The sequence below is a fragment of the Coregonus lavaretus genome, assembly GCF_964263955.1.
Source record: "Coregonus lavaretus genome assembly, contig: HAP1_SCAFFOLD_622, whole genome shotgun sequence".
Lineage (NCBI taxonomy): Eukaryota > Metazoa > Chordata > Actinopteri > Salmoniformes > Salmonidae > Coregonus > Coregonus lavaretus.
The window spans coordinates 132,442-154,307 of record NW_028158449.1 but is presented as its reverse complement, the minus strand read 5'-3'; the positions used below and the strand labels follow the sequence as shown (position 1 = coordinate 154,307).

The 21,866-nt window shown below is 44.7% G+C and overlaps 1 protein-coding gene across 1 annotated transcript; it reads right to left on the bottom strand.

The window, feature by feature from the left end:
* Window positions 1-3,972: 3,972 nt before the first annotated feature.
* Window positions 3,973-13,350, bottom strand: LOC311124013 (rho-related GTP-binding protein RhoA-A-like). Its single transcript, XM_084198234.1, has 5 exons — window positions 13,296-13,350; window positions 9,256-9,411; window positions 8,778-8,898; window positions 5,199-5,329; window positions 3,973-4,873 (listed from the first exon to the last, which is right to left on the bottom strand). The coding sequence occupies exons 2-5, from the start codon at window positions 9,409-9,411 to the stop codon at window positions 4,700-4,702; spliced, it is 582 nt and encodes a 193-aa protein (XP_084054360.1). The 5' UTR covers window positions 13,296-13,350; the 3' UTR covers window positions 3,973-4,699.
* Between the last annotated feature and the right edge of the window lie 8,516 nt (window positions 13,351-21,866).

Below are 21,866 nucleotides of genomic sequence, written 5' to 3'. Positions count from 1 at the left end.
AGGTGCTTTTGGTTTCATAAATGTATTGCCACCAGGGCCCGCCGGTGTAACTGCTAAACTGCTTGCTGTACTGTGTTACTGAACACATGGATTGGATTGTGGGTTTACTAACGCCTTAGTTCTAGTTTGTTGACTATAACGTTAATATGGTGACAACGATGTAGGCTGTGTAGTGGTTAGCGGTTATGGTATGAAGGTTTGGCTTGGAGAGGTTAGCGGTTATGGTATGAAGGTTTGGCTTGAAGAGGTTAGCGGTTATGGTATGAAGGTTTGGCTTGGAGAGGTTAGCGGTTATGGTATGAAGGTTTGGCTTGGAGAGGTTAGCGGTTATGGTACAAAGGTTTGGCTTGGAGAGAGTCCACAAGCAAAGGGAAAAGGTGAGAGGAGGAGAGCGCGTAGATGCAAGAAGGAATTATACAACGAGCAAAGTGATGATGCTGTTTGTACGTGGCTGCTATTAAAGGGAACTGGGTTTGTATGTGGCTGCTATTAAAGGGAACTGGGTTTGTATGTAGCTGCTATTAAAGGGAACTGGGTTTGTATGTGGTTGCTATGAAAGGGAACTGGGTTTGTATGTGGCTGCTATGAAAGGGAACTGGGTTTGTATGTGGCTGCTATGAAAGGGAACTGGGTTTGTATGTGGCTGCTATGAAAGGGAACTGGGTTTGTACGTGGCTGCTATTTAAGGGAACTGGGTTTGTATGTGGCTGCTATGAAAGGGAACTGGGTTTGTATGTGGCTGCTATGAAAGGGAACTGGGTTTGTATGTGGCTGCTATGAAAGGGAACTGGGTTTGTACGTGGTTGCTATGAAAGGGAACTGGGTTTGTACGTGGCTGCTATGAAAGGGAACTGGGTTTGTACGTGGCTGCTATGAAAGGGAACTGGGTTTGTACGTGGCTGCTATGAAAGGGAACTGGGTTTGTACGTGGCTGCTATGAAAGGGAACTGGGTTTGTACGTGGCTGCTATGAAAGGGAACTGGGTTTGTACGTGGTTGCTATGAAAGGGAACTGGGCTTGTACGTGGCTGCTATGAAAGGGAACTGGGTTTGTACGTGGTTGCTATGAAAGGGAACTGGGTTTGTACGTGGCTGCTATGAAAGGGAACTGGGTTTGTACGTGGCTGCTATGAAAGGGAACTGGGTTTGTACGTGGCTGCTATGAAAGGGAACTGGGTTTGTACGTGGTTGCTATGAAAGGGAACTGGGTTTGTACGTGGCTGCTATGAAAGGGAACTGGGTTTGTACGTGGCTGCTATGAAAGGGAACTGGGTTTGTACGTGGCTGCTATGAAAGGGAACTGGGTTTGTACGTGGTTGCTATGAAAGGGAACTGGGTTTGTACGTGGCTGCTATGAAAGGGAACTGGGTTTGTACGTGGCTGCTATGAAAGGGAACTGGGTTTGTACGTGGCTGCTATGAAAGGGAACTGGGTTTGTACGTGGTTGCTATGAAAGGGAACTGGGTTTGTACGTGGTTGCTATGAAAGGGAACTGGGTTTGTAAGTGGCTGCTATGAAAGGGAACTGGGTTTGTACGTGGCTGCTATGAAAGGGAACTGGGTTTGTACGTGGCTGCTATGAAAGGGAACTGGGTTTGTACGTGGCTGCTATGAAAGGGAACTGGGTTTGTACGTGGTTGCTATGAAAGGGAACTGGGTTTGTACGTGGCTGCTATGAAAGGGAACTGGGTTTGTACGTGGCTGCTATGAAAGGGAACTGGGTTTGTACGTGGTTGCTATGAAAGGGAACTGGGTTTGTACGTGGCTGCTATGAAAGGGAACTGGGTTTGTACGTGGCTGCTATGAAAGGGAACTGGGTTTGTACGTGGCTGCTATGAAAGGGAACTGGGTTTGTACGTGGCTGCTATGAAAGGGAACTGGGTTTGTACGTGGCTGCTATGAAAGGGAACTGGGTTTGTACGTGGCTGCTATGAAAGGGAACTGGGTTTGTACGTGGCTGCTATGAAAGGGAACTGTGTGTGCGGGTGATCAGCCGAATCTGTTGCAAAACGTTTCTTAAACGGAAGCAAATGCAACAAAAACAGTTTGGACTAAAGATAACACCCCAGATCAACTAGATGCAGGCAAGAGTTTGCAAGGCTGTATTGAATGTGTCACTGTCTGTCACCATGATTACGCCAATTTCTCTCTCTCTACCTGTCAATCTACGTTATAAACTTTCATTTATAGGCTAGGTCAGTGTTTCCCAAACTCGTTCTGGCAACCCCAAGGGTTTAGTTTTTTGCCCTAGCACTACACAGATGACTTAAATAATCAACTCATCATTAAGCTTTGATTATTTAAAATCAGCTGTGTAGTGCTAGCGCAATAAATAAAAAAAAGTTCACCCCTTGGGGTCCCCAGGACCGAGTTTGGGAAACACTGGGCTAGGTTGTAGCAACTTCATGATGGGCAAATTCGAGTATCATGTAGTAGCCTAAACCTATCGATGTTACATTGAGCTGAATGGAATATGAATGACAGTCATCCAATATGCTGTAATAGAAATAAGGCCATGCTCATGAAAAAAATTGTCATCACTAATGTTGAACAGCACTGACCGCCACACACACACACACATCTTACACGATCACACAAGCCCGCGGAGCTGGATCTACGGCCTGAGTTAGAGTACAGGCCAGAAGAAGCAGATCAAATAATAATTATTTATAAAGTAGAGCTGAGGGGACACAACTAAGGGTTAAACACAAAAACACACGTTTGGTTCATAACATAAGATCCCCCCCCCCCTTCCCAACACGACTGTGTCATGTCAAAACCTAAAAGATGTATTATTCTATATGTCTGCCCAAATTCCCTTCGACAGCTTTCTCTCTATGAAGGCACTAGACAGCTGGGTTGACCAGGAGAGGAAGCCACAGTAGACTGTTGGGACGCACCCCCATCTCCTATACATTCCCCCTTCCTCCTCCTCTAGGCCTCATGGCACCGCCCTGTCCACAGACTGTTGGGACGCACCCCCATCTCCTATACATTCTCCCTTCCTCCTCCTCTAGGCCTCATGGCACCGCCCTGTCCACAGACTGTTGGGACGCACCCCCATCTCCTATACATTCCCCCTTCCTCCTCCTCTAGGCCTCATGGCACCGCCCTGTCCACAGACTGTTGGGACGCACCCCCATCTCCTATACATTCCCCCTTCCTCCTCCTCTAGGCCTCATGGCACCGCCCTGTCCACAGACTGTTGGGACGCACCCCCATCTCCTATACATTCCCCATTCCTCCTCCTCTAGGCCTCATGGCACCGCCCTGTCCACAGACTGTTGGGACGCACCCCCATCTCCTATACATTCCCCATTCCTCCTCCTCTAGGCCTCATGGCACCGCCCTGTCCACAGACTGTTGGGACGCACCCCCATCTCCTATACATTCCCCATTCCTCCTCCTCTAGGCCTCATGGCACCGCCCTGTCCACAGACTGTTGGGACGCACCCCCATCTCCTATACATTCCCCATTCCTCCTCCTCTAGGCCTCATGGCACCGCCCTGTCCACAGACTGTTGGGACGCACCCCCATCTCCTATACACAGTTTCATATCAAACCCGCCCTGTCCACAGTATCTTCCCCAAATTAACCCCTAGGCACTAGTGTAGTTCTGACAGGATTGGATAGGTGTAACAGCAATATGTTAACATTTCCACCTAGCCCGTCAAGAGTTGTATTCATTAGTGAATATTGTAGCAGAACATTTTTGCAACAGAAAATAAAAACAAGCGTTTCTTATTAGACAAGTCCAGGTAGATCCCTCCCTTTTTCAATCTGTTTGGTTCCGAATGAACACGACCCAGGCGGAGCTCCTCTTTCTAACTTACCTAACGTTGTCTCACCTGGCTATCTTCAGATCAATGCACTACATTTTACATTTACATTTTAGTCATTTAGCAGACGCTCTTATCCAGAGCGACTTACAGTTAGTGAGTGCATACATTATATTTTTTATTAGTTATTTTTTTATACTGGCCCCCCGTGGGAATCGAACCCACAACCTTGGGGTTGCAAACACCATGCTCTACCAACTGAGCTACATCCCTGCCGGCCATTCCCTCCCCTACCCTGGACGACGCTGGGCCAATTGTGCGCCGCCCCATGGATCTCCTGGTCGCGGCCGGCTACGACAGAGCCTGGATTCGAACCAGGATCTCTAGTGGCACAGCCTTAGACCACTGCGCCACTCGGGAGGAACCACTACTGCTAGTCTCTCTGGATGACTGTTTGCTAAATGACTAAAACATAAAATGGAAATGTCTTGTTGATTACTGCACTGTTGAGAGAAGCAAGCGTTTCACTGTACCGTTTACACCCCGCTGTATCCAGTGGATATGACAAATTAACTTTGATTGGAGTTTTATTTGATTAACTGTTGATACCTATCCATTTCTTTCAGATCTAGCGTATTGAAACATTAAGCATTTAACCCTTTCTGGTCTTAACCCCTCACCTCCACAATCTCCAGTCCCAAATGGCACCCTATTCCCTATATAGTGCACTACTTTAGACCAGGGCCCTAGGGGCCCTATCTAGGGGATATGGTACCATTTGGGATACACCCCTTATAAAAGGGCTTCTATATGAAGTTTCCCACAGACACAGATTTGAGACCCGTTTTAAGCCTACCCCTCCCTAATGGTTACCAATGGATTTGGGGAGGGTAAATCTGGTCCACAACTTCTCCCCAGGGCCTATAAGAGTGTGCAGGCGTTCTTCTTGCCACGTTTCTTAGCCTGTAGCGCCGCCCTGGTGGCCATTTCAAACACCTCCCTGACTCCGTCCTTGGACTTGGCTGAACACTCCTGGTAGCCATACGCACTGATCCTGTTAGCCATGTCTCTGCCCTCCTCCGAATTCACTGGCTCCTGGGGAGAGAGAAAGGGGTGGGGGGAGCGAGAGAGAGAGGGGGAGAGAGAAAGGGGTGGGGAGAGAGAGAGAGAGAGAGAGAGAGAGAGAGAGAGAGAAAGGGGTGGAGAGAGAGAGAGAAAGGGGTGGGGGGAGAGAGAGAGAAAGGGGTGGAGAGAGAGAGAGAGAAAGGGGTGGAGAGAGAGAGAGAGAGAGAAAGGGGTGGGGAGAGAGAGAGAAAGGGGTGGGGGGAGAGAGGTTAGCTGAAAAATATACTTTTAGAGACAGTGAAGAGTTAAAACCCAGTTAGCCATGTCTCTGCTACAGGGAGAAGGATGTGTGTACCTGCTTCATCTTGGCCAGCTCCCTGCGTGTGTGTTCGTCATTTCTCAGGTCCTTCTTGTTGCCCACGAGGATGATGGGAACATTAGGACAGAAGTGTTTCACCTCCGGAGTCCACTTCTCTGGAATGTTTTCTGGAGGGAGAGAGAGAGACATGTTAGTGTGTGTGTGTGTGTGTGTGTGTGTGTGTGTGTGTAGCCAACTCCGCTGACTGTTGTCTTCATCAGGAGAGTTGGAATCAAGCTATAAGTACCCTACCAGTCAAAGTTTTAGAACACCTACTCATTCAAGTCAAAAGTTTGGACACACTTACTCATTCAAGGGTTTTTCTTAATTTTTACTATTTTCTACATTGTAGAATAATAGTGAAGACATAAAAACTATGAAATAACACATATGGAATCATGTAGTAACCAAAAAAGTGTTAAACAAATAAAAATATATTTGATATTTGAGATTCTTCAAATATCCACCCTTTGCCTTGATGACAGCTTTGCACACTCTTGGCATTCTCTCAACCAGCTTCACCTGGAATGCTTTTCCAACAGTCTTGAAGGAGTTCCCACATATGCTGAGCACTTGTTGGCTGCTTTTCCTTCACACTCCCATCCGACTCATCCCAAACCATATCAATTGGGAGGCCAGGTCATCTGATGACGCATTCCATAATTTTTTTACATTTACATTTTCGTCATTTAGCAGACGCTCTTATCCAGAGCGACTTACCCAGAGCGATTTCCTTCTTGGTAAAATAGCCCTTACACAGCCTAGAGGTGTGTTGGGTCATTGTCCTGTTGAAAAACAAATGATAGTCCCACTAAGCCCAAACCAGATGGGATGGCGTATCACTGCAGAATGCTGTGGTAGCCATGCTGGTTAAGTGTGCCTTGAATTCTAAATAAACCACAGACAGTGTCACCAGAAAAGCACCCCCACACCATCACACCTCCTCCTCCATGCTTCACGGTGGGAACCACACATGCAGAGATCATCCGTTCACATACTCTGTGTCTCACAAAGACATGGCGGTTGGAACCAAAAATCTCAAATTTGGACTCATCAGACCAAAAGGACAGATTTCCACCGGTCTAATGTCCATTGCTCGTGTTTCTTGGCCCCAGCAAGTCTCTTCTTCTTATTGGTGCAGTTAACTCTAATGAACTTATCCTCTGCAGCAGAGGTAACTCTGGGTCTTCCATTCCTGTGGCGTTCCTCATGAGAGCCAGTTTCATCATAGCGTTTGATGGTTTGTGCGACTTCACTTGAAGAAACTTTCAAAGTTCTTGAAATTTTCCGGATTGACTGACCTTCATTTCTTAAAGTAATGATGGACTGTCGTTTCTTTTTGCTTATTTGAGCTGTTCTTGCCATAATATGGACTTGGTCTTTTACCAAATAGGGCTATCTTCTGTACACCACCCTAGCTTGTCACAACACAACTGATTGGCTCAAACACATTAAGAAGGAAAGAAATTCCACAAAATAACTTTTAAGAAGGCACACCTTTTACTTGAAATGCATTCCAGGTGACTACCTCATGAAGCTGGTTGAGAGAATGCCAAGAGTGTGCAAAGCTGTCATCAAGGCAAAGGGTGGCTACTTTGAAGAATCTCAAATATAAAATATATTTTGATTTGTTTAATTCCTTTTTGGTTACTACATGAAAGACATACGTGTTATTTCATAGTGTTGATGTCTTCACTATTACTCTACAATGTAGAAAATAGTAAAAATAAAGAAAAACCCTGGACTGCGTAGGTATTCTAAAACTTTTCACTGGTACTGTACATCATTACATACAGTGGCTTGCGAAAGTATTCACCCCCTTGGCATTTTTCCTATTTTGTTGCCTTACAACCTTTTTTGGAGTTTGTATCATTTGATTTACACAACATGCCTACCACTTTGAAGATGCAAAATATGTTTTTCTTGTGAAACAAACAAGAAATAAGACCAAAAAAAAAACAGAAAACTTGAGCGTGCATAACTATTCACCCCCTCAAAGTCAATAATTTGTAGAGCCACCTTTTGCAGCAATTACAGCTGCAAGTCTCTTGGGTATGTTTCTATAAGCTTGGCACATCTAGCCACTGAGATTTTTGCCCATTCTTCAAGGCAAAACTGCTCCAGCTCCTTCCAGTTGGATGGGTTCCGCTGGTGTACAGCAATCTTTAAGTCATACCACAGATTCTCAATTGGATTGAGGTCTGGGCTTTGACTAGGCCATTCCAAGACATTTAAATGTTTCCACTTAAACCACTCAAGTGTTGCTTTAGCAGTATGCTTAGGGTCATTGTCCTGCTGGAAGGTGAACCTCCATCCCAGTCTCAAATCTCTGGAAGACTGAAACAGGTTCGCCTCAAGAAATTCCCTGTATTTAGCGCCATTCATCATTCCTTCAATTCTGACCAGTTTCCCAGTCCCTGCCGATGAAAAAGATCCCCACAGCATGATGCTGCCACCACCATGCTTCACTGTGGGGATGGTGTTCTCGGGGTGATGAGAGGTGTTGGGTTTGCGCCAGACATAGCGTTTTCCTTGATGGCCAAAAAGCTCAATTTGAGTGTTATGTGACCAGAGTACCTTCTTCCATATGTTTGGGGAGTCTCCCACATGCCTTTTGGCGAACACCAAACGTGTTTGCTTATTTTCTTCTTTAAGCAATGGCTTTTTTCTGGCCACTCTTCCGTAAAGCCCAGCTCTGTGGAGTGTACGGCTTAAAGTGGTCCTATGGACAGATACTCCAATCTCCGCTGTGGAGCTTTGCAGCTCCTTACCTTTGGTCTCTTTGTCATGTGACACTTAGATTGCACACAGGTGGACTTTATTTAACTAATGATGTGACTTCTGAAGGTAACTGGTTGCACCAGATATTATTTAGGGGCTTCATAGCATATGCACGCACCACTTTTCCGTTATTTATTTTTTAATCAAGTTCTTTTTTTCGTTTCACTTCACCAATTTGGACTATTTTGTGTATGTCCATTACATGAAATCCAAATAAAAATCCATTTAAATTACAGGTTGTAATGCAACAAAATAGGAAAAACGCCAAGGGGGATGAATACTTTTGCAAGGCACTGTATGTGTGTGTATGTTATGTAGTTATCTACATGGGGGGGGGGGGGGATTTCCATGTACTCAGTCTCCTGAGTGGCGCAGTGGTCTAAGGCACTGCATCGCAGTGCTAACTGTGCCACTAGAGATCCTGGTTCGAATCCAGGCTCTGTCGCAGCCGGCCGTGACCGGGAGACTCATGGGCGGCGCACAATTGGCCCAGCGTCGTCCAGGGTAGGGGAGGGAGTATTCACTAACTGTAAGTCGCTCTGGATAAGAGCGTCTGCTAAATGACTAAAATGTAAATGTATGTACGTGTATACATGTGTGTGTTAGACTGCGTTTACACAGGCAGCACAATTATGATCTTTTTTTTCACCAATTGGTCTTTTGACCAATCGGATCAGCTCTGAAAAATATCCGATATGAAAAGATCTGATGTGATTGGTGAAAAGACCAATCAGTGGGAAAAAAAAGATTAGAATTGGTCTGCCTGTGTAAACGCAGCATTAGCGTATGTATTACCTAAGCTGTCGGGGCTGTCAACAGAGAAGCACATGAGTATAACGTCGGTGTCGGGGTAGGAGAGAGGCCTCAGTCTGTCATAGTCCTCCTGTCCTGCTGTGTCCCATAACGCTAACTCCACCTGGGAGAGGGAGGGAGAGGGGGAGAGCGAGGAAGAGAGAGAGAGAGAGAGAGAGGAGAGAGAGAGAGAGAGAGGAGAGAGAGAGAGAGAGAGAGAGAGGAGAGAGAGAGAGAGAGAGAGAGGAGAGAGCATTGGATAAATGTCATCCATTTGGTCAACATTCCATCTTGTATCTGGGCATGTTGTTTAAAAGATGAAACAACTAGGGGCTGGTATGGAATTGGGCCCCAAGGAGGATGAGGACATTGTCAGTTTGGTTTGGAACTCGGCCCCTGGCTGAAGCTCAGTTTGGTTTGGAACTCGGCTGCTGGCTGAAGCTCAGTTTGGTTTGGAACTCGGCCCCTGGCTGAAGCTCACCTGTTTTCCATCCACCTCGATGTCGGCCACATAGTTCTCGAACACGGTGGGAACGTAGACCTCTGGGAACTGGTCTTTACTGAAGACGATCAGCAGGCAGGTCTTCCCACACGCTCCGTCTCCCACTATCACCAGCTTCTTCCTGATCGCTGCCATCTACATGGGGGGGGGATTTCAACATATTATTACCACTGCATGATCTATCTGCTTCAGTTTAGTTTGCATGGGGGCAACCTAACTGTCAGGCTGGTAGGTTGCTACGGAGACCAGGTACCAGGTTTTCTTAGCACTGGGCCTGAGGTAATTGTTTTCTTTCTAGCCCTGCACTATCACACGTGATTCACCTGATCAATTAGCCCTTAATGGTATGGCGCCCATGCGCAGAGTCCTTTGTAGGGCTACAGATCAACATGTCTTCATATTGAGCAGAGAGTTTTGTTCATATATGAATCAAATACACTGTTCTCTTTAATATGACCAGGGAAGTAGGGAGCTCAAAGGTTCAAGCTGCTGCAGTCACTTTGGAAGCTCTAGTCTTGTTAACTAACTCATTTTTTAAAACTCTCTCCATGCTTAAAGTAGTGAGAAATATATGTAATTGTTGTAAAAATGAGCTTGTGCTTAATTTACTATCATGATCCTAAATCGAAATATTGAATTAGTTTGACATAAATTATTTTATATTACGCTAATTTCACTATCACAGATAATTTTGAATTTATTTATTTAACCTTTATTTAACCAGGTAAGACCAATTTGGGTTAAAAACCTCTTTTGCGAGGGCGACTTGGATGTTGCTACATTACAGACTAACGTTTTCACCAGACAAGGATTACAGGAAATACACAACCTTTTTACCTCAGATTGGTTATGTTAGTATTAAACTTTATAGTCATCACGATCTTGCAAAATCAATTGCTTAAAATAGATCAATATCTTTGGTTTAGTAGCGGTGTTCCGTCATATGCGCCAGTCCGTTCAGACCACTGTGTTGGGAAGCACTTTACAGTAAACTTGTATTCGGTGCATGTGACTAATACACATTTATTTTTGTTGAAATAATTTGGGCGCTCGTCCCATATACATCTCTGGCCTCACATGAATTGTTGGATTTGCGGGTTGAGACATCATTCAAATGAAAGCCAACCCCTGTCGCTATTTAGAAACCGTCCCGATGAATAGGTGGTGATTCGTTAAAAATATCCAGTCAAAACTGTCGTTTCCTTTTCTGTATTGGCCATCTACCGAAATCATTAAATTGATAATATACGTTGATGAATGGCTACGACAGGTTGTCATCTATCGACAGATACTCTGTATGTAGTATAGCCAAGGTCATAGCGGTTTGTCTGTTAGAAGATAAACGGTGCATGTCGCCGAGGGTTATTGTCCCAGTTCCATTCATTTCAATACAATATCGATGCGAGTGTTTCATTTGCGCACGCTTTTGATTACAGCGGAACAAGCTAATCAATTCCAGTCTTGACTGACCACTTGGTAAATATTAGCACATGTGCAGTTTATAAAAAGGTATAATTTAGCAAAATAAAAGTAATCTGAACACAAGTGTGACACGTGTGCATGGAGTAATTTATATATTGGTCTTCAAAATATCACGACATTTCAGAATATTGATTCTGAATTTGGACACTCGGCCATAAATCAAAAAGCCATGACAACTGGAAGCAGCAATAGTATCATTTTCAATGTATGTTTTTGTAATATACAGTGCCTTCGGAAAGTATTCAGACCCCTTGACTTTTTCCACATTTTGTTATGTTACAGCCTTATTCTAAAATTGATTAAATCAATAAAAATCCTCATCAATCTACACACAATACCCCATAATGACAAAGCGAAAACAGGTTTTTATACATTTTTGCAAATGTATTCAATATAAAAAACTGAAATACCTTATTTACATAAGTATTCAGACCCTTTGCTATGAGACTCGAAATCGAGTTGAGGTGCATCCTGTTTCCATTGATTATCCTTGAGATGTTTCTACAACTTGATTGGAGTCCACCTGTGGTAAATTTAATTGATTGGACATGATTTGGAAAGGCACACACCTGTCTATATAAGTTCCCACAGTTGACAGTGCATGTCAGAGCAGAAACCAAGCCATGACGTCGAAGGAGTTGTCCGTAGAGCTCAGAGACAGGATTGTGTCGAGGCACAGATCTGGGGAAGGGTACCAAAAAATGTCTGCAGCATTGAAGGTCCCCAAGAACACAGCGGCCTCCATCATTCCTAAATGGAAGAAGTTTGGAACCACCAAGACTCTTCCTAGAGTTGGCCGCCCGGCCAAACTGAGCAATCGGGGGAGAAGGGCCTTGGTCAGGGAGGTGACCAAGAACCTGATGGTCACTCTGACAGAGCTCTAGAGTTCCTCTGTGGAGATGGGAGAACCTTCCAGAAGGACAACCATCTCTGCAGCACTCCACCAATCAGGCCTTTATGGTAGAGTGGCCAGATGGAAGCCACTCATCAGTAAAAAGGCACATCACAGCCCGCTTGGAGTTTGCCAAAAGGCACCTGAAGACTCAGACCATGAGAAACAAGATTCTTTGGTCTGATGAAACCAAAATTGAAATCTTTGACCTGAATGCCAAGCGTCACGTCTGAAGGACACCTGGCACCATCCCTACGGTGAAGCATGGTGGTGGTGGCAGCAGGCAGGGACTGGGAGACAGGATCGAGGGAAAGATGAATGGCGCAAAGTACAGAGAGATCCTTGATGAAAATCTGCTGCAGAGCGCTCAGGACCTCAGACTGTTGCGAAGGTTCACCTTCCAACAGGACAACAACCGTAAGCACACAGCCAAGACAACCCAGGAGTGGCTTCGGGACAAGTCTCTGAATGTCCTTGAGTGGCCCAGCCAGAGCCCGGACTTGAACCCGATCGAACATCTCTGGAGAGACCTGAAAATAGCTGTGCAGCGACGCTCCCCATCCAACCTGACAGAGCTTGAGAGGATCTGCAGAGAAGAATGGGAGAAACTCCCCAAATACAGGTGTGCCAAGCTTGTAGTGTCATACCCAAGAAGACTTGAGGCTGTAATCACTGCCAAAGGTGCTTCAACAAAGTACTGAGTAAAGGGTTTGAATACTTATGTAAATTTCAGTTTTGTATTTTTAATAAATTATTAAGCATTTTTAAACCTGTTTTTGCTTTGTCATTATGGGGTATTGTGTGTAGATTGTTGAGGGAAAAAAACAATTTAATCAATTTTAGAATAAGGCTGTAACCTAACAAAATGTGGAAAAAGTCAAGGGGTCTGAATACCTTCCGAAGGCACTGTAAACAGTACTTAAAGTATAATCCTGTTGAAAAATAATGGTATCAGGTAAAAACTACTGAATGAGCCCAAAAACGTGCTATGATTTAGATATGAGTGAAATCGTTAAAATGTTTGTCCTGCAGCTATCAGGATAAATGTTTTAGCTACTGTAGTTTGCTAGCTAAGATTGGCCAGCTAATGTTATTAGCTGACATTAGCTAGCTAGCTAATTAGCTAGTGGGGTAAAGAGACAGCGAATACGAAGTGGCTAGCTCATTTACTATGACTGTCGTAGATTCAGAGAGTTGTCAAGATTTTCGGTTCGTAAATCCGAGGAGTTGATCCGACCTCCGGCAAGTCAAGCTAACCGGCTAACGTTGGCTAGCTTGCTAGCTACTTCCCAGACACATAATGAGAGAACAACCTCACTCTGACCATTTTACTCGCCCTAGCAGAGCTGGTTAGGCTGTTTTCATGTTATCAAGAGCTTTGGTGTCTGTAACTGTGCTGCTGGCAACAATTTAATGACGCTTTTTTTTTGCCGACGTTTACCGACACCGGTCATATTCAACGGGTGTTGAGCGTTCATAAATTCCTCAGTTATTCTGCTCTCTGGCACACTCAAGACGAGAGTGCTCTGAAATCGGAGTAGATGGACAGAGTGAATTTACGAACGCACAGTTATCAATGTACTGTTACCTTCACTGCTATTTGATAAAGCCAGTTAAAAAGGGAATAGATGTAAAGTTATGCTACCGTTTGTTAGCCGTTTCTGTGTTCGCCTCTTCTCTTCCGGTCCAAGCTGAAGTCCCCGCCCACTTCGGCCTGCCACGCCCCGGCAGCATAGAACTGAGAACTAGAACGCACTAGGCCTACAGATCTATCTTAGACGTGTCTGCAGATCTATCTTAGACGTGCCTACAGATCTATCTTAGACGTGCCTACAGATCTATCTTAGACGTGCCTACAGATCTATCTTAGACGTGTCTGCAGATCTATCTTAGACGTGCCTACAGATCTATCTTAGACGTGCCTACAGATCTATCTTAGACGTGCCTACAGATCTATCTTAGACGTGCCTACAGATCTATCTTAGACGTGCCTACAGATCTATCTTAGACGTGCCTACAGATCTATCTTAGACGTGCCTACAGATCTATCTTAGACGTGCCTACAGATCTATCTTAGACGTGCCTACAGATCTATCTTAGACGTGTCTGCAAATCTCTTCAATTCAATTGGAAAGAAATACTTAGTGAACAAAATGTCATACCAACCCACCAGTTTTATTTAGGCTTGCACTTGACAATAAATATCAAAACAAAACTCCACATTAATCAAATGAATTAAGTTAAAACAACAAGTGATTAAAGAAAATATAATTTAAATATAATTGTTAATTTAGAAAAATATGACTAATTTCATAAGTTGCTCAAACACCCCTTCGCTCATCTCCTCCCCCTTTTGATGCACAGTCCAAGTTTGTGTTTTATAAAAATGTATCACTTTATAACAGCATAAAATGAAAAAGCTACTTTCTACATACCAGTACATATGTAGTCTAGACCATTTTTAACACAGTATATTCTGCAGGCTTTTCTTTAAAGCGTTCTGTCTTATTGTTGGTTATTATCAAGCTAGTGTATAGCACAAGTTAACATTGGCTGATAACATGTTGTTATGTTTTCGTCGTGGTTGTGTGTGTCCAGTGATAACAGCATCTCTGTCTGTCTGAACTGAAGTCTACACACGTGTTCCTGGCTGAGCTAGCTAGCAGCACTCCCACACTGGTCATCCCCTCCCTGCTCTCACCCATTCCAATGCCCTCTAGTCTATCCTTCTGTCTTTCAATCACTCCCTCCTCTCTCAGTCCCAGACTCACACCTCAACTAGTCTAACACCAGTTGGTTGAGATGCTGGTTGCTTGGTTACAATACCGCTACATCACAGCTGTTTGTAATATTCCATTTGTAGTAACAGCTGTAGTGATTGGCTGCTGAAAGCTCTTCTTGTAGTAACAGTTTTTCCTGATTGGCTGCTGAAGGCTCTTGTTTTTGCAGTTACAGCTGTAGCGATTGGCTGTCTGGGGGGGTTCACTTCCTGCGTCGGTAGAAGAGGACGTAGGCCTGAGCAGACTGCAGTTGGTTCTCTGATATAGGAGTCACACTGGACGAACGAGAGAGAGAGAGAGAGAGAGAGAGAGAGAGAGATTAACAAGAAACCAGCAATGTATTGGGTATGCATTCTAAGCCATTTGCTACAATGTGTATAAATGGGTGTGTGTGTGTATAAATGGGTGTGTGTGTGCGTCTGTGTGTCACTGACCAGGAGTCGTTGTAGCAACACCATCCCAATCCGTCATTCTCCAGGCAACAGGCTGTGTAGTGGCCCATGTTGACTGTCCCGCTGTGGTTACACACTGCATACAGGTCATACAGCACCGGACCTGGAGTCAGGGACGGAAAGATGGGAGGGGAGTCTTGCTTATGGATACATGAATGCACACAAATACAAGGAGAAGGCTAAGGAGAGAATGCTAGTGATCTAAGAAAAGGGAGAAAGACAGAGGTTATGGGTAATATAAAGATGGAGAGAGAGAGAAGGGGAGGAGGCGTGATAGAAAGATGGAGATGCAGTGTAAAGGGAAAGATGCTGTGTAAAGGGAAAGATGGAGTGTAAAGGGAAAGATGCTGTGTAAAGGGCCTCCTGTGGCTCAGTTGGTAGAGCATGGCGCTTGTAATGCCAGGGTTTTGGGCCAGTATGAAAAATGTATGCACTCACTAAAACTGTAAGTCGCTCTGGATAAGAGCGTCTGCTAAATGACTAAAATGTAAATGGAAAGATGGAGATGCAGTGTAAAGGGAAAGATGGAGATGCAGTGTAAAGGGAAAGATGGAGTGTAAAGGGAAATATGCAGTGTAAAGGGAAAGATGGAGTGTAAAGGGAAATATGCAGTGTAAAGGGAAAGATGGAGATGCAGTGTAAAGGGAAAGATGGAGATGCAGTGTAAAGAGAAAGATGGAGATGCAGTGTAAAGGGAAAGATGGAGATGCAGTGTAAAGGGAAAGATGGAGATGCAGTGTAAAGGGAAAGATGGAGATGCAGTGTAAAGGGAAAGATGGAGATGCAGTGTAAAGGGAAAGATGGAGATGCAGTGTAAAGGGAAAGATGGAGATGCAGTGTAAAGGGAAAGATGGAGATGCAGTGTAAAGGGAAAGATGGAGATGCAGTGTAAAGGGAAAGATGGAGATGCAGTGTAAAGGGAAAGATGGAGATGCAGTGTAAAGGGAAAGATGGACCGAGTGTGTTCTTTCCATGACAGTGACCAGGTGAATATTGATGTCACTTGTTAAAACCACTTCAATCAGTGTAGATGAAGGGGAGGAGACAGGTTAAAGAAGGATTTTTAAGCCTTGAGACAATTTTATTTTATTTTTTTATTTTTTTTATTTCACCTTTATTTAACCAGGTAAGCCAGTTGAGAACAAGTTCTCATTTACAACTGCGACCTGGCCAAGATAAAGCAAAGTAGTGCAATAAAAACAACAGAGTTACATATGGGGTAAAAAAAACATAAAGTCAGAAAATACAACAGAAAATATATATACAGTGTGTGCAAATGTAGCAAGTTATGGAGGTAAGGCAATAAATAGGCTATAGTGCAGAATAATTACAATAGTATTAACACTGGAATGCTAGATGTGCAAGAGATTATGTGCAAATAGAGATACTGGGGTGCAAAAGAGCAAAATAAATAATATAGGGATGAGGTAGTTGGGTGGGCTAATTTCGGATGGGCTGTGTACAGGTGCAGTGATCGGTAAGGTGCTCTGACAACTGATGCTTAAAGTTATTAAGGGAGATAAGAGACATGGATTGTGTATGTGTGCCATTCAGAGGGTGAATGAGCAAGACAAAATATTTAAGTGCCTTTGAACGGGGTATGGTAGTAGGTGCCAGGCGCATCGGTTTGTGTGTGTCAAGAACTGCAACGCTGCTGGGTTTTTCACGCTCAGTTCCCCGTGTGTATCAAGAATGGTCCGTCACCCAAAGGACATCTAGCCAACTTTGTACAACTGTGTGAAGCATTGGAGTCAACATGGGCCAGCATCCCTGTGGAACGCTTTCGACACCTTGTAGAGTCCATGGCCCGACGAATTGATGCTTTTTCTGAGGGCAAAAGGTGTGCAACAGAATATTAGGAAGGTGTTCCTAATGTTTTGTGAGAGAGAGAGAGAGAGAGAGAGAGAGAGAGACAGAGACAGACAGACAGACAGACAGAGAGGAGAGAGAGAGAGAGAGAGAGAGACAGAGAGAGAGAGAGAGAGAGATATATATATATATATTACCACAGCCGACCGGTCCGTAGGGCCCCATATCCAGGTTGGTCAGAGGGAAGGAAACACACACTGTACTCTTACACACCATGTACCGCGACATGGCAAACCGATTCAGATCTAATACACTGTTGTTAAGGTCTTCCACATCACCATCACCATAACTGCAGGTCAGGTAGATAAGTTAGTGTTACTAAGGATACGCATGACGATGACCTGTGGGAATCTCTGGATGGTCAGTCTCTTGGTGCTCTCTGTCCGTCTGTTGCACCGCTCACACATCTGGAACACACGTTTTAAATACACACTGAATGGAAGGGAAAATGTCACAGGCTTTTTGTGTTTCAATCTCCATCCATGCATACAGTCTTCACTTTCTCAGTGGTTTTACTCTCAGAGAAAAAGGATCAGACCTCGGGTTCAAATACTTGTAAAAATAATTTCAAATAATTTTCAGTGTTTGAGTCTGCCTGGAGTGCCAATGGGCCCTAACCCAATGGGTGGGGTTTGACATTTTGGGACCTTTCTATTGGTTTATTAAGCCTGGCATGGCTCTAACAGGCATAAAGATAAAGTATTTGAAATGAACTTTCAAGGTTTGAACAGTGTTTTCCGTAAGTACATGGAGGAGCCAGCCAAATAGAAAATGTAGCCAGCCAGGGGTGGTCCGGGGGTGCATGCCCCCTGGTACATCCTAATGCCTTGATTCCATCTGAAATACACAGCGAAATTATTGAATACTTTAACGACTTTACCCCCTCAGGGGTGCGTGCTCAGTCCCCTCCTGTACTCTCTGTTCACCCATGACTGCATGGCCAGGCACGACTCCAACACCATCATTAAGTTTGCCGACGACACAACAGTGGTAGGCCTGATCACCGACAATGATGAGACAGCCTATAGGGAGGAGGTCAGAGACCTGGCCGTGTGGTGCCAGGACAACAACCTCTCCCTCAACGTGACCAAGACAAAGGAGATGATTGTGGACTACAGGGAAAAAAAGAGATTCAAGTCATTAACAGTTTTACTGCAAGCTCTGCTGCTGTGGCCACTCAGGGTAAGGAAACCAATGTTTCATTTTGTAATTTGGATGAACTATCCCTTTAACAGTTAGGCCTGTCAAAGGATCAGGAGAGGGGGGGGGCAGGATGTTTGGGAGTCACAGAGTTGGGAGGGTTGCAGACCTGTCAATCAATCACTGTGGGTGGGATTGTCAGGAGAGGGGGCAGGATGTTTGGGAGTCACAGAGTTGGTAGGGTTGCAGACCTGTCAATCAATCACTGTGGGTGTGACATTGAGGGAAGGCAGTAGATTAGTAATTTAGTCAGAAAAGCTAGTCTAGTCTGCCCTTTCAATTTAATCTGTGGCAAAAACAAAATCTAGTCTACTCTTTAAATTTAGCTTATTGTGGTGAAAACTAAAGAAAGGAGGTTGTGTTCTGTGATATTTACATGGACAATATAGAATTGCAGGAAAATGGTTTAAAAAATGCAACAATTTTGTGCACCCCCTTTTATACAAAGTCAGACGCCCAGGAATAGATGTACAGGTATGATATGGCCTCTGTTACACAGGAAGCAGCAGTTGACTACTCCATGGTGGACACTTTAATCAAATCAGTAGACCTATATCAATATCTTTAATACTACCGTATACGTATCCTGACATTAGCATTTATAACCTTGAATCTGTTTTATTTTATCATATTTTGGACCAGAATGATGCTCTCTCTCCAATACCTATTGTTCCTGCAGTGACGATTCAACATCTTCAAATGTTTTCATAATTTATCTGCCAAAAAAGTCAAAAAGTCATAGCCTACCAGTATGCAAATTAGGGAGCCAATTGAACGGCTCTCTCACCGATGTGATTCGGTTCCGTTTACCTAAAATATCAGTTCAAAAAGAGCCTTTGTTCGAGAGGGGTCCAGCTGGATGTCATCTCTCAGACCAATCATCTCTCAGGGTCTCAATGCTGCTGATAGGTCATCTCTCAGACCAATCATCTCTCAGGGTCTCTATGCTGCTGATAGGTCATCTCTCAGACCAATCATCTCTCAGGGTCTCAATGCTGCTGATAGGTCATCTCTCAGACCAATCATCTCTCAGGGTCTCAATGCTGCTGATAGGTCATCTCTCAGTGCATCTCTCAGGAAAAGTGGGGGAGTCGAAAGGAGTGGACGTTTAGAAAGGAACCATATAAGTAGAAGTGGGGGTGTCGAAAGGAACCATATAAGGAGAAGTGGGCGTTTCGAAAGGTGCCACTCAAGACGTCGTTTAGGTTATTGGATGTTAGTCATGGTCTGCAGAGATGCCATGTCTGTAACATTCCCTACCGGTATCCATGTACGTAACGTTCCCTACCGGTATCCATGTCTGTAACGTTCCCTACCGGTAGCCATGTCTGTAACGTTCCCTACCGGTATCCATGTCTGTAACGTTCCCTACCGGTATCCATGTCTGTAACGTTCCCTACCGGTAGCCATGTCTGTAACGTTCCCTACCGGTATCCATGTCTGTAACGTTCCCTACCGGTATCCATGTCTGTAACGTTCCCTACCGGTATCCATGTCTGTAACGTTCCCTACCGGTATCCATGTCTGTAACATTCCCTACCGGTATCCATGTACGTAACGTTCCCTACCGGTATCCATGTCTGTAACGTTCCCTACCGGTAGCCATGAATGTAACGTTCCCTACCGGTAGCCATGTCTGTAACGTTCCCTACCGGTATCCATGTCTGTAACGTTCCCTACCGGTATCCATGTCTGTAACGTTCCCTACCGGTATCCATGTCTGTAACGTTCCCTACCGGTATCCATGTCTGTAACGTTCCCTACCGGTATCCATGTCTGTAACGTTCCCTACCGGTAGCCATGAATGTAACGTTCCCTACCGGTATCCATGTCTGTAACGTTCCCTACCGGTTTCCATGTCTGTAACGTTCCCTACCGGTATCCATGTCTGTAACGTTCCCTACCGGTATCCATGTCTGTAACGTTCCCTACCGGTAACCATGTCTGTAACGTTCCCTACCGGTAGCCATGTCTGTAACGTTCCCTACCGGTATCCATGTCTGTAACGTTCCCTACCGGTAGCCATGTCTGTAACGTTCCCTACCGGTATCCATGTCTGTAACGTTCCCTACCGGTAGCCATGTCTGTAACGTTCCCTACCGGTATCCATGTACGTAACGTTCCCTACCGGTATCCATGTCTGTAACGTTCCCTACCGGTATCCATGTCTGTAACGTTCCCTACCGGTATCCATGTCTGTAACGTTCCCTACCGGTATCCATGTCTGTAGCGTTCCCTACCGGTATCCATGTCTGTAACGTTCCCTACCGGTATCCATGTCTGTAACGTTCCCTACCGGTAGCCATGAATGTAACGTTCCCTACCGGTAGCCATGACTGTAACGTTCCCTACCGGTATCCATGTCTGTAACGTTCCCTACCGGTATCCATGTCTGTAACGTTCCCTACCGGTAGCCATGAATGTAACGTTCCCTACCGGTAGCCATGACTGTAACGTTCCCTACCGGTATCCATGTCTGTAACGTTCCCTACCGGTAGCCATGAATGTAACGTTCCCTACCGGTAGCCATGTACATAACGTTCCCTACCGGTAGCCATGACTGTAACGTTCCCTACCGGTAGCCATGTCTGTAACGTTCCCTACCGGTAGCCATGACTGTAACGTTCCCTACCGGTAGCCATGTCTGTAACGTTCCCTACCGGTATCCATGTCTGTAACGTTCCCTACCGGTAGCCATGTACGTAACATTACATTTTTAGTAAATGCTAGCTAACATTAGCTACCTTAACTTATAAAAAATCCATACATTTTAGAATGTATTATTTATTATTGAAATAGTTGAAATAGTCATGGCGGTTCTAGTAGTAATGGAATTCCATCGCTTCTAGCGTTGACTCCTTTTGAAATCCCCACTTCTCCTAATATGGTTCTTTCGAAACGCCCACCTCTCCTTATATGGTTCCTTTCGAAACGCCCACTTCTCCTTATAAGGTTCCTTTCGAAACGCCCACTTCTCCTTATAAGGTTCCTTTCCAAAAGTCCACTCCTTTCGACACCCCCACTTTTCCTGAGATGCACTGAGAGATGACCTATCAGCAGGTGGCAGCATAGAGACCCTGAGAGATGATTGGTCTGAGAGATGACCTATCAGCAGGTGGCAGCATAGAGACCCTGAGAGATGATTGGTCTGAGAGATGACGTCAACAGCTGAACCCTATTGCTTTGTTCCCAAACAACCCAAGCCATCACTAGGCTACACTGACAAGTCACTTTAGCGGTCGCTGGCAAGTCTCGACATGGCCTTCGAATACTAGGAAAATACAAACAAGATATTTGGTTTACTGTCCCGATGAGATACCACGGCCATATAACTGTGTTGTATGGTTTATGAATAGTAAAGGAATTTAGGAGATTTACTTCATTCAGTCAGTTCCACAGCTTTTTAATAAAAGACAAGCTGTTCGGTCGTCAAGAACAGTAAATAGCCAAATCCGTGGTTGACTAAAGGCCTATAAAAACACGAAAGAAAATAAATGAATGTGCCACAAAACAAGAATGAAGTGGATTTCAACTTATCGTTACCACTTACAGTACGTTACATTACGTTACGTTACGTTACGTTACATTACAGTACGCTACGTTACATTACATGGACATGGAAATTCACTCACAGGAGACGATGAAGAAGCATCATTCTCTCCCTCCTCCATGCAAATACATTTGAGTGGAGCCAACCACAGCGCACAAAAATAACACAGGTACCGAGAGGCGGGACAGACAGCAGACTGACAAACCAGCAGTTTCCCCTGTCATCGCTGGCTTTGTGACTGACAGGCACCTGTCCTATCAATAGATCGCTAGAAGATGCATAACGTTCTGACTAGCGAATTTGAACTTTTAAATGAAAAGAAGCCTAGTTGATGAAGTGGAAAAAGGAGGTGGCGGTTAGCGGCT